This window comes from Accipiter gentilis, chromosome 14, assembly GCF_929443795.1.
Source record: "Accipiter gentilis chromosome 14, bAccGen1.1, whole genome shotgun sequence".
In the NCBI taxonomy this organism is placed as follows: domain Eukaryota; kingdom Metazoa; phylum Chordata; class Aves; order Accipitriformes; family Accipitridae; genus Astur; species Astur gentilis.
In genome coordinates this window covers 14,082,773-14,095,251 of record NC_064893.1, presented here as the reverse complement: position 1 = coordinate 14,095,251, position 12,479 = coordinate 14,082,773, and the positions used below count along the sequence as shown (strand labels likewise).

The 12,479-nt window shown below is 39.8% G+C and overlaps 1 protein-coding gene across 3 annotated transcripts in view; it reads right to left on the bottom strand.

The window, feature by feature from the left end:
• MATCAP2 (microtubule associated tyrosine carboxypeptidase 2) overlaps positions 1-12,151 on the bottom strand; it is a 30,675-nt gene extending 18,524 nt beyond the window's left edge. For 2 of the 3 annotated variants that reach the window (XM_049816147.1, XM_049816148.1), the window contains exons 1-2: positions 11,878-12,151; positions 4,139-4,821 (exon numbers count right to left, since the gene is read on the bottom strand). In XM_049816147.1, the coding sequence (XP_049672104.1) occupies positions 4,139-4,821; positions 11,878-11,902 (708 nt within the window). In that variant the 5' untranslated portion in view covers positions 11,903-12,151. The remainder of the gene's footprint in view (positions 1-4,138; positions 4,822-11,877) is intronic. The other variant, XM_049816149.1, reaches the window with a different exon arrangement.
• Positions 12,152-12,479: the final 328 nt, after the last annotated feature.

Here is a 12,479-nt window from a genome sequence, read left to right as displayed (position 1 = left end):
GTGGCTGCCCTCCTTTTTGGGGTCAAGTGGAAAGGAAGGAGAGAGGTAAGAGCAGATTTTTGAGGCCAGTCTACTCAGGCTGTAGTGTTTTGAGTTTTATTCAGTGTTTTTAGCGGCTTTTTCTTTTGCATGCTTGTTCTCAGTGTGAGAAAGAGCATTGTTTAAGTAATTTAGAGCTGGTAGAAATATTTTTAATGAAAAACTTTTCAAATACTTTGTAAGGAATTAAAAATTAATACTCATTTGGGTTTTGTATGAGACTGTGTCCTGAAATAAACCTATGCTCCTGCTGTAGTATCATCTGACGTGGCCTAGGCTCTTTCAGTGGAAGAGAGAAGTTTGTGTAGAACTCTGACAACTTGCCCTACTTGGATGGCCTGATATGCTTTGTCTTAACACACTTACCTATAAACCTTACTTTAGGAGGGAATTTGTTACCAGTGCAGAATGAGGTGTTTTACAATTAACTGCTCTTCATAGCCAGTGACACATTCTTGAATCTTCAACGTGCCTAAGCTGTGACATCACCTGGACATTGCAAAGGATTACTCAGTATTGAATGTCATGTTGTTTAGCCTTCCAGCTCCACCTAACTATTTTTTCAACATCTGATAAATTTGCTAATTGTAGGCTACTTGTATTAATGACTTAACAGCTGTGTAATACAAATACTTGCAATATGGCACAACTGATTTATTTATTTACTAACTCAAAACTGCTATATTTTTAGGAGTACAAGGGAAAAGGATATACAACTCTTTCATGGGGGGATTACTCATTCAACAAAATAATGATTTTAAAAAATATATATGTATATAAAAACAGATTTCCTGCCTTCATGTACAATTCAAAGAAACAGGTGTTAACACACAGGTTACTTGAAGTTGCAACTTCCTTGTTGATTTTGGTTCAGCAAATTGCAACTGTTAAGTTGCTCTGCAGACACTGGGGACAATTACTTCTAGCTAAGTATTGTCACCTCTAGCATCTGTGCAAAAATAACAAACACGTTAAATGTTAAGAAAACTTAACAATGAAGGACAAGTAGTTTGAGCCAGAAGGAGCACTAATAAGAAAACTTGCATAGCACTTATGAGTACACAGTTGCTGCACTGACCTTGAAACACAGCACTAAGAGAATCAATTTCTGTAATATTAGATATGTTAATCAATGTGAAAAGCTACAAGTCTACATACTGGTTTTTATTCTCAAGTTCTCTTCTGTAAAAGCACATATAGTGTGACTATAGTGTGACTCATGAAAGAACCTTATTAGGAAGAAAACAAGTAGAAAGAGAGAAACAAACAGAACAAAGTATGAGAAGATGAACATTAAAAAATACTGTTTTCAAATGTATTAATAATTAAAAAATGTTTACACTATGTCTGTGAAACGTCAATCAATAAAAGTGTTGGGCTGTGCCCAAGGTTTAAAATCTTTGATTTGACTAGAGGCCTGAGGGGGTGAAGTGGGTACTCATAAGCCTGTGCATTCCCCATTGGAGCACTGCTGTGTTAATAGTTTGAAAATTAATAGTGTTCTTTGCCTTTAAAAAAAAAAAATGGGGCAAGGTGTGACTTGTCTTCCAGATATGTTGCAGTAATGCTATATTAACCAATTCCACAGACACACACAAAAGCAGAAAGGGCAATAAGAAAACACAATCTGTTTTAATATCCTAGCAGGCTATGCACAGCTGTGGGTAAAAATACTTTTGAAATTATTAAAAATCATCTAAAATTCTGAAATGTCAGGTTTTGAGCTCATTTCACAGAACTACCCTAAAAGCCCCCTATAAAATTGGTGAGTTCTGCCAGTAAAAAGCTAGTTTTACAGAGATATTGGTCACAGAAAAGCAAGCAAGTCTAAGTTGCTGTGAGCACCTTTTATAGAATAAAATATGAAGAGTTCCATTCCTGCTCATAGAAAGCAAAGCTTCCTAAAATAAGTACAGCAAAAAAAGAAAGCCAAAAATGTTTTTTTAAAAAAAAAACAACAAAAAACAAATTAAATTTATCCTTGTTGCAGGAAAAAGGACAACTATACACAGTTGTGTTTTTACAGCTGACCTGAATCTTGACACTATGAGTACTTTTTTTGCAACTGAAGACATCTTTCCTGAACTTAACACTTCTTATAAGATACCTACATGTTTCTTCTGACAAGTAAAATCTGCATGGGAAAAAAAACATAGCACTGGGAAAAAGCAAGTGCTTATACAATATTTGCTGATTAAAATTTTGATTCATGCTGCTTTTTCTGGATAGTAAATTTGCATGGAGATGAAAATTTCTAAAGCTACTTGTAGATAAAAAAGAGAGAGTGCCACCTGCTGGGTTTGGAAATGTGTTAAAGCTGCTTTTTTGGTCATTTATATGAAGTGCAATACTGTTGTTCAGTATTTTTAGGAGTGGAACTTTTAAGTAATTTTTTTCTTGCTAAGAACTTCTGTAAACTACATCTTATGAAACAATTTACAGCCTCCTTGGTAAGTTTCAGAAATATCATACTTAATTAAATATTAAATCCTTCACTGCTTTTTATAATGTTTTTATAAAGCCTTTATTTTCCCATGCGTTGTATGTAAAGGGGAAAAGGTAGAGCTACAAATTGGAATAATATTGAGGAATCATTCGTTGTTAAAACATTCATTATTTAGGTGTGGGTTTTTTTTATTAAAAGAAGGTTAAATCGATGATAGGTGTGCTCCATAAAATCATCATGCATAAAACAATTTTTAAGGCTCTGCTACCTCCTACTGAAAGGGATAATTTGTATTAAATTCAGTTTGGCAAATTAATTATTGTTGATTTGCTGTAATTTATGATTAATGTTGCTAATATTGCTATAAAAATTAAAGGAAAATTTGCTAAAAAGCTTTAGTCAAGGAGTAGTTTTATTTGGTGTCAATATGATTTAGTTGGTTGTTTAGAAGTATGGAAGCTGATTTTAGGAACAGAACAGCTGTTCTCTGTTCTCATAAGAAAATAAATTCTTAATGAAAACCCAGCTATTGAGTTTTTAAAATTTACAGATATTTTTAATGTGAAAGTGCAGACCAAGCCTTACAATACAATGACTTAATGGGTAATAACACCTACTTGTGTTCTTGGATTTGGACAAAAAAAAAAAAAAAGCATACACTTTACAAGTCAAGAGTCAGTTATTAGAATCCATGGTACTTCATGTATCCTTTTCACCAGGAATTTTGGGGGTTTTAAAGTGAAATATTCATATCACAATGAAACTTGTGGAATGGCAGGATCTATTCCCAAGTTAAGTATCACTTTAAACATGAGATTCTCTATTTAGAAAAGCTTGTCAGACATAAATAAGATCTTTCTAAACCATTTTAAAATAGCAAAAGTGGGAAGATGACTGGTTCTGTTATTATATAGATAAGCACTGGTTTTTGTCACTTAGGTCAAAGTTGAAAGCAAGGGTTTTGTTGTTGTTTTGGGGTTTGTTGTATCTCAAAGACAGGCAGGAAGCCAGGGTAGTTACACAAAATGGGAATGTCTGTAGCTCTATTACCAGTGTGGCTGCATGTTGGGGGGGGGAGAAAAAAAGAAAAAAAAAGGGGGGGGGTGTCTTTTTAAATTTTACCTTTCTCTGGAATGGAATTGTCTGCTGTTGACTGAGCCTAATGTATATGCAAATATGCTTTCAAAGTTGATTAAAACAGGGAACATCAACATATGCTTATCCAATAACCATGACCTCAAATAATTGCTGTTCCCTCCCAATCCCTGTGTCACCAAGAGGATTGGCAAGACTTCTACACTGCTTTTTTCCTCTGTTCATTAAAGCCTATTTAGGCATTGTATTTTTCCAGTATTGGACTCTGCTTCATTGCCTAAAAAGCCTTCTTGTCTTAAATTATGTTTCATGTAAACCCATTTTTAAGGACCTGTACCTTTATCCTACAGAATCCTGTAAGTATTAGGAAGGCTTTCATTTTTTAATCAAAAAGTTGTTCTTTCAGTTCTACTACTATATTCTCACCTTCCATGCATTTTTCAAACAGTAAGGGAGGATGATAAGGAGAAACAACTTGCTAGAAACAAAGCCAAATACCACCTTAATAGGCATAGGAAAAAATAACCAGTGGAAAAGGAGGGGAAAAAGTAACTATACCTGCTTAAGAAATCGGTCAGATGCATGGCTGTGCTTAGCTAACACGCTTGGCAGAGCGGGGTTTGCATATTCAAATTGAGGATTGTATGTGAAATCTGACTTGAAGAATTTCATCTTCTCTTTCTCTACATTGGAAGGCTTGATTGCAGTTAGTAAACAGAGTTTTTGGCCTGAGACATCACTTTCTTTTCCATGGCTTTTTGAGGACTGGGATTGCTTTGGCTTTGTTAGATTAAAATGCCTCTTAGTTCTATTTCTGGGTCGTGATGGCAGTCCTACGCTGCTCCCTGCAACCGAAATACTGTTTGTAAACTTCATGCTGGTAGACGCTGGGCCAGTGACAATGATCGAGGGCTGTCTGTTTGTGCAGTACCACCCACCACTGAGCAAGGGTAGTGGGACTTTGACTTTGTGGTGCTCATTGCTTCGCAAGGTGGTAGAACACTTGGTAGTTTTTCTGTGTTTCTTGTGGTGAGCAGATGACTGCTTTTGAGCGTGGTGTTTTTTCTCCTCTTTGCTCTGCAGAAGGACATTGTAGCTACTGGTTCCTGTTGTGAAAATGTCCTTAAGGATCCCAGAAGGTGGGTGCTGGAGGCTGTTTTCATTATTAATGTTCAGCTTATGTTCTTCTGGACTCAGGACTGATTTTTTAGAAAGCTCAGTCTTAGGCCAGTGAAGTTTTTCTGCATTGAGGGGGGGGAAAAAAAAAAAGCTGAGGAAAAATTTGATTGTTTCATACAGCAATACTAATCTTAAGGACTCAAAACTGCAACATAAATGAAACACATAACTTGTCTTAACTGGAGTCACATCAAGTTAATCTTGACTTCTAGACATATGGGAGAATTGTGTATATATCACTTTTGAACAATTAGACTGGGACTTGGAAGATCCAGCTAAACAAGTATTTTATGCTTGCAACTCCATGCGTGAGTGCACTGTTGGCAGCTAAGAACTAACTTGTCTAAAACAAGACTCTGTGCAGGACTTTAGGAACATTTACTGTTACATTAATAAATCTTTAGTTTTGAGCAAAATCTGATTGACCTTTAAAATCATGCAAGGAAAGCTTTGTGTATGGATAAAGACTAACTTAAAAAATAGGAAACTGTATAGGAGTATGTGAGCAGTATTTACAGTGAAGTCCCACAGGGATCTGTGCTGTGATATAAGCAGTCTGGTGTGGTCTCATCTGCAAAATCCGATTCACAGAATTTACTCTCATAAAGGATGAGAACATGGGAACGGGCCCGCCACTATGAACAATTTACAACACCGTACAAATAGTAATATAAGTTTAAAAGATTTCAGTTTCGCATATTCCTTCTTAATACAGACAGTAAGCTATAAAGAGGAGAGAGAAGAGAGATCAGCTAGTTACAAACACACCTCTGAGAATCCTTAAGGCAACACTGTCATTTCATCTATTCAAAGTTGTTTTACAAAAACAGCTGGCTTTAAGAAAACACTTGAGAAGAAACATTGTAAACAAAGCTGAATGCAAGAAGTGAATAAGGTTCCTTTAATGAATGAACCTTCCTTTCTTGCTTTGCTCTGACCCCTGGCATAGCCTTCGGAGGAGGTAGGTCCCTGGTGCAGAGTAGCTGCATGGAAAAGTCATTGAGAATTAAAACTGTATTTAATATTTGTGCTGGCTTGTCAGAGAGAAGTGACCTCTCTTCACTGGTTCTAACCATCCCCTTCTCTGGCCAACCACTTTATCCTAGAACATTAGGTGAGCCGAAAGAAAGGGCACAAATAAATCCTGCCACAGAGCAATGCTTCCTACTTCTGCACCTAAAAAGAAACAATTCACGGAACAGGAGATATGGCCGGGACCTGATTAAAGCCTGCAAAAGGGATTTGAGCTTCAGCCCACAGTTATAGATAGCTGAGCTGTAATTACTTTACATAGTGTAATTATACTCTGAATGGAATATTAGCAAGAGATCATTAAATGCCTCCAAGGGAAAAAAAAAATCAGTAGTAGTTTAATTTCAGCTTTATTTTCATAGTAAAGTTAGGTTTTGCTTCCAACATAAGCACCATGACAATGTATTTCATGCTGTTGGATCTCTGTCAGTTCCATGTCAATCTGTGTTCCTCAGATCTCCTGAAGATGCTGCTCTAAAAAAGTAAAAAGACAGAGGCCCTATTTGCATGAACATATGATGGGAAATCTGCAGCCTGGGTGTTTTCTCCACTGGAAAGAGAGAGATATAGAAGCATTAGATTATTCTCTTCCACTAAAGCATGCATATCTTATGCAAGCTTAGTTTTGTTTCACAATAAGTTTGCAAATCCTCTTTCTATGCTTGGTGCAGGAACATGTTTCTTGGCATTCCTGTTCAAATTCTGTCAGATTGTTCTCATCACATACATGACAGCCTGTCTACATGGCTTATCTTGCTTTACCATGAGCTGTTGTGGTGAGAAACCACAGTTCCCATCACAAGGAAAACACCATCAAAACAACTACCATAAAATGAGATGCATTTCTTAGATAACAGAACAGGATGGCTGGTCTCGCGTATTTGTTTCTTGGCAAGTACTTGAGGTTGACTTCAGGCCTGTACCAAGTATTAGAGTATGAGAATCCTTACCTTTAAGAAGGGCAAATGAAAAGGAAGGTTTCCAGAATGTCTGAACACAGAAATATTACATTTCTGAGCATGTGACTTGGCTTGTGTAGGCAAAATTGAAGTTGGAAATTACACAGCTGCTACTTAAAATACAGATGAGATAATAATGTAACACTAGCGACGTTAACATTTCACCTTCTCTACTAATCAATTCTCAGAAGCCACAAAGAGCAGAGAAGCCTTATATTGCTACTACATAGGGAATAAACTGAATTAATACCACGTGTATCTAAGAAGTGATAAAGAGAAACAGAATTCAAAGAAACAACTCAAAATGGCCTTAAACAGCCCCCAACCTCTTCTGTCAGTTCAATACCAGAAATTCATGACAGTAAGCTTTCAGAGTACACTTGGCCAGTAACAAATGCATTTATATCTGGATAATTTCTGAACATCACAAGTCAGAATTCTCCTTCAAGTGTCACAAATGGTGGTCAAGTGCTGAACATGCACTAGCAGGTTTCGCATGCGTGTGGTTGACATCAAAAATAGTTGTCCCCAATTCTGTAGTTACTTTATATGTGCAATCTCATAGCAAAGTGGTTTTTCAGCTGCCAAACTAAGTATGGCTATCCTTAATTTTCTCCCGACGAAAGAAGGATACTGTTTCATGCGTATTTGTTCTGGAAACCTGGAATCAACAGATAATCCAGCAGATTTGAAAGATTATATTAGATAACACGGCAGTTTTCACACAAGTCATTTAACTGCCAGTCTGAATTTTTTGATTGGTCCTGGGAATATCATTATTTTACAAAATAAACTAGAAAATAATATTTAAGACAACATCAAAATCATGTTGCAAAACACCAAAGTTTAAAGTTCTTTATCTAGTACATTTGTTTAATCTGTAATAGTCCCATTTTAAACTCACATCTGTAAGTCAGACAGCATCAACCAAAATAAAAATACACTGTCTTTGAGGAAACTCAGCTTATTAAAACATTTCCAGGAGTTTCCAAGGATTAGCAATGCCTGGTGATTGAAACAGAGGTCTAGTATTCTGAATATAAAAACAATTCATAGCACAGCCTGTGTTCTGGAAACGTGCTTCAGTGTTTTAAGAAGTACTGAGATATCATACCACTATAAAGTAGCCAGGCAGAGAATGGATTATCAACCCACATTAATCACAGATTGGCCAGCAGTGATTTCCAGGTTTTAAACTCTGGATACCATAGGACAGATGTCAACAGATTACTTCTAAAATGTCTGAGAAAAGCAAATTGAAAGTCACTGTACTATGGCATAATTCTATGCTGCATATCACGCTACATATCATATAGGTTTTATCTTTTGTATCTCATCCACATGTGTTCTGAGAAGTACAAATTTGAATTTCCTGACTTCACATATTTCAGTTTTTGCAGCAGAATACTGACAAAGAACATATGCCCAAGCCTCCAGTTACCTTTGAGAACCTCCATAAAACCATGTAATTTATGTACAAAGATTCTCTTCATTGGTCTCACTTCTAAACACTCGAAGCTACAAAGCCCCAAGTCCTTCAACAATTAAAAAAAAAAACCACAAAAAAACTAACATAGTCTCTCCCAGAAAGATTTCCCATCATGTTTACTTCCACTTATCTATATTTTGTTTCTCTCTGCAGCAGCACAGTAATAAAAACATAGGTCCTAGAAACATGGCTGAATTGCTAAAGGAAACAATCTATCAGGTTTGGAGTGGAAGGTGATGATGTAAAAAGAAGCAAGGAGGGGGCAGAAGAGCTGCCTGTCCCCATGTTGGCATCATTAGGGTACCAAGGGACAGAAGACCCTCCCGCTCAATGGAACCTTGCTCTGTCTTGGCCTGGAGTAGAGTTCTGCCCCTCTTTGGAGCCACTATGTTTGGTTTCTTCTACCCCTTAAGGCGGGTTAGCAGGGCAGCCAGCCAGTGGCAACTTCCCCCGTGCGTCTAAAGCATCTCACGTGAGAGCAGGTCATGCTGTAGCCAAAATCCCATCGTTCTCAAGATATTTGCTGGAATTGGCAGTACTGGACTTACTCCATCCTGCAGATGCAAATGTACCATGTGTCACAGAACAACACAAAATACCACAGGCTTGATTTTGCCCACAGGGGAGTTTTACCCCTGTGTAACTTCATTTTATATACATGTAGCTATTCCAGTGTCACAGCAGTACTGGAGAAGCGATGTGGCCCAAGACTGCTAACAGAGGATATGTGGGAACCACAAATCTCATTATAATTCTGCACTAATTAAATACTTTCCATGTCTAAGTTGCACCCCAGTCACTAGCTGTGAATCTTGTAGCATCACAGACACTGCCTAATCTTGTCAGAGGTTATTTATTAGGAAAAACAAGTTAGACTTTATGTTATATTCAGGAGGTAGGTTATATTGTTGATTTCCATCCTTTAGAAATTGATGAATTGAGCTGATCTTTTATTATAATACGTGTGGTAAAATCCCAACGTAAGAATTTTTCCAGACTTTGGAGAGTGTTATAGAAAAATCTTCCTCTAGGCTACTGGGTAGCTACTATCCAAGCAGCTTCTTAAATACCTGTTCCATAGATGGAATGAGGTTAATGATAGATATTTGTGGGCACAGATCTCTGTGTCCAGCTAGCCTTGCTCTAAACAAAGTAGAGAGCTCCTGCAGTTTTCAAGCAGCTGTCACTCAGGTTATGTACGCATAATGGACAAATCCTTTCCAAACTGTAGGTGTGATTCTTACAGTGCTTAGCAAAGATGTTCTTGGAGCAGATCCTCCTATCCTAGGAATGTAATGGTCTGAGCCACTGCTTTTGGTTTTCAGTTCACCATTACCATGTTAGAATACACTTGAATTTTTTATGTGTAAAATCAGAAACCACTTCCAATAGCTTGACTTGAATTTTCAAATTTATAGAAATGCAGATAATGTATGTGATCTGTCTACTATTAATGTGAAAATAGTGAAGTTTGAGAGATGAGAAGAAAATACATGGATGTGACAAGTAAGATTTCTCCTTTGACACATTTTGCAAATGTACAATTACATTACAAAGAAATATTTATCTTCAATATTCAGATAATATGAATAGATTAACAACTACATGTAGTTTATGAGCTCTAGACTGTATGGTTTGTGGGTACAGAGGGCTGTAGAAAGAATATTTTGCAAAAAACATGCAACAGAGTGTTGTATATGAATCTATAATGTTCTGCTGCCTCTCAAACACTACAGGCTTATGTTTGTGGCGCAAGAGAATCTGACCAGATTCCTGTGGTCTATTTCCTCACCACTATAAACACCCTTAAGGTTTACAAACACTCAAACTTTGAACAGAAAGTGTCAGGCAACTTGAACTAGACAGCACTGGAAGCTCTGTCTATAATGACTGAAAATGGTTCAGCTATAGCATTAGTCAGCGAGCTCCTGTAAAAATACTGGCATTGAGCTATTTTCTATTTTCACAGCATATTAGTTATTAACTACAGCCTGTATGATGATGTGAATTTTGACATTTAACCTAAGACGACTTTTTCCCCCCAAATATCCACCTATTTACTTTCCTTCTGTAACAGCGTTATCTGTCATTCAACTTTAATTCTGAGCTCCAAAACCAAGGGCAAGTTTCAACTTATAGGTCTGATTCATTAACTGCCAGTGTTTGTAAATAACTCTGAAACATCCAGCATTTACAGGACTCATTGGCATGATTTTGGACTGTGCAGTTTTGTTTTTTCTTCTTTAAAATTACAATGATATTTAATATGTACTCTTTCTACCTTAAAAAGTATGAACTGACTTGTAAGCAATTTCTTGCATGCATGTTTCTACACTGCAATATATTATGTAAGTGACTCCAAATTCAGGTTCTTCAAATTGAATTACATGAGCACAGTAATAATCAGTGAAAGTAAAGACTTGGCCCTAATGAAATGAAGTAACAAACTCCCATTGATTTAATAGACTTGGGATATAATCACAAAACACTGATTTATAGACAGACCTGCACAGGACAAAGCTCCTATCCAAGGAGATCTCTAGCTCACTCTACTGCAGCACGGGTGTGTTCAGGAATATCTGGTGGAGGGGTATGGACCCCAAATAACTATCTTTCCTTTAAGAAATCTCAATCCTTTAAGATTACAGTTGCTGTTGTATGTCTCTAGGAATGCTCTGTCTGATTCCATGAACTTTAATTCTACTGCCATTACCAGAAGTAACATCCTACTGATATCCATGCAGAGACGGAACAGCGTATAAATTACGCAGAGGAGAGTAACTGTAAGAAATATCGATTATGATTGTGACAGTATGGTATGAGGTACACTAAGCTATCTCCACCGGATCTCTTCTAGATAGACTTCCCCATCACAAAGTAACATTGGCTTGAGGCAGCTGAAGTAATGACACATGAAATGACGTCAAATTCAAACAAGAAACACATCTGAGTGAAAAATTTGTTTTGCAGCAGCAACTGCATTGTAGGTTTTCCTACATACCACAGACGCACAGCACTGAAGATAATAGTTTTGTGTGGTATCAAATACTTTTCCATATTATCGTTATATAGTCATAATACAGGGGTTTACATACACATAACTTCTGTGAAAACACAGCAAAGAGGAGAGCCAGAGTGAAAGACACCAGATGTAATTAGTAACAGTTTTATTAGCGTTCTGACTTGCATCTTCTGCCCCTCGCTCCGCTGAAAGGCAGGCGGGTGTCACCTCCCCGCTCTCCAGTGCCCCTGGGAAGGGACAGGGCCTGCAGGTAAACTCAATGCCGTCCCCATTCACCGACGGGGCTCCCGCCTTCCCTCAGGTGCGAAGCACCTCCCCGCCCTGTCCCCGTGGAGCAGGTACTCTCACGGGAACCCCTCGGCTGATTTTTTTCTTTTTTTTTTTTTTTTTTTTTTTTTTTTTTTTTTTTTTTCCCCCGCGGGGGAGCAGCCACCAGCACCCCACCTGCCTCAGCTCCCGCGCTCCGGGCGCTGTGGAGAGCGCCTGAGGGGCCGCCACCTCGCCCCTCCTCCTGCCGCCGCAAGCCCCCGGCCAAGCCGGTAACGCCCCAGCCGCCCCGGAGGCGAAGCCGGTGCCCGGTCTCGCCTCAGGCTGCCGGGCCGGGAGCGGTACTCACCGGTGACACGGATGGACTCCAGCATGGTGCTCCGCGGGCAGCTCTTGCCCCTCTGGCTTCCCCCTGCGCGGCGGGCTCGGCCGGGGCGGGCGGCGGGCTCCCGCCTCCTCGGCGGGGAGGAGCGGGGAGCCCTGAGGGGAGGCGGGGGGGGAGGCAGCGAGCGGCGCCGGGCGCGGCGCGGGCTCTGCCGGCCTCGACGCCTCACCGAGGCCGGCCCGGCCCCGCCGCGGCCGAGGGAGCCCGGCTGGCCCCTGCCCGGCAGGCAGGAGCCGCTCCGCCCAGACCTGCAGACTACAAGTCCCGGCACGGCCTGCGCCGCCCGAGCGCTGGCGGGGGGGGCGGCGGGGCGAGCTGCATCCTGGGAGCTGTAGTGCAGGGGACAGGGCGGCGGCGGCGGGGCGGCCCGGCCGGTGTCCTGGGATGGCGGCCGGCCAGGCGGGCGCCGAGCTGCAGCCAAAAACGTCGCCGAAAGAGCCGGCTTTACCACACCGGCACGGCTCGGCGTCAGGTGCCGGCAGCACCGGCGGGTTTTCAGCGTCGTCCGCTGCAGGAGCCTCACAGGCGTAACTTGCACTGAATCCAGCGTCTGCGTTGCAGTATGC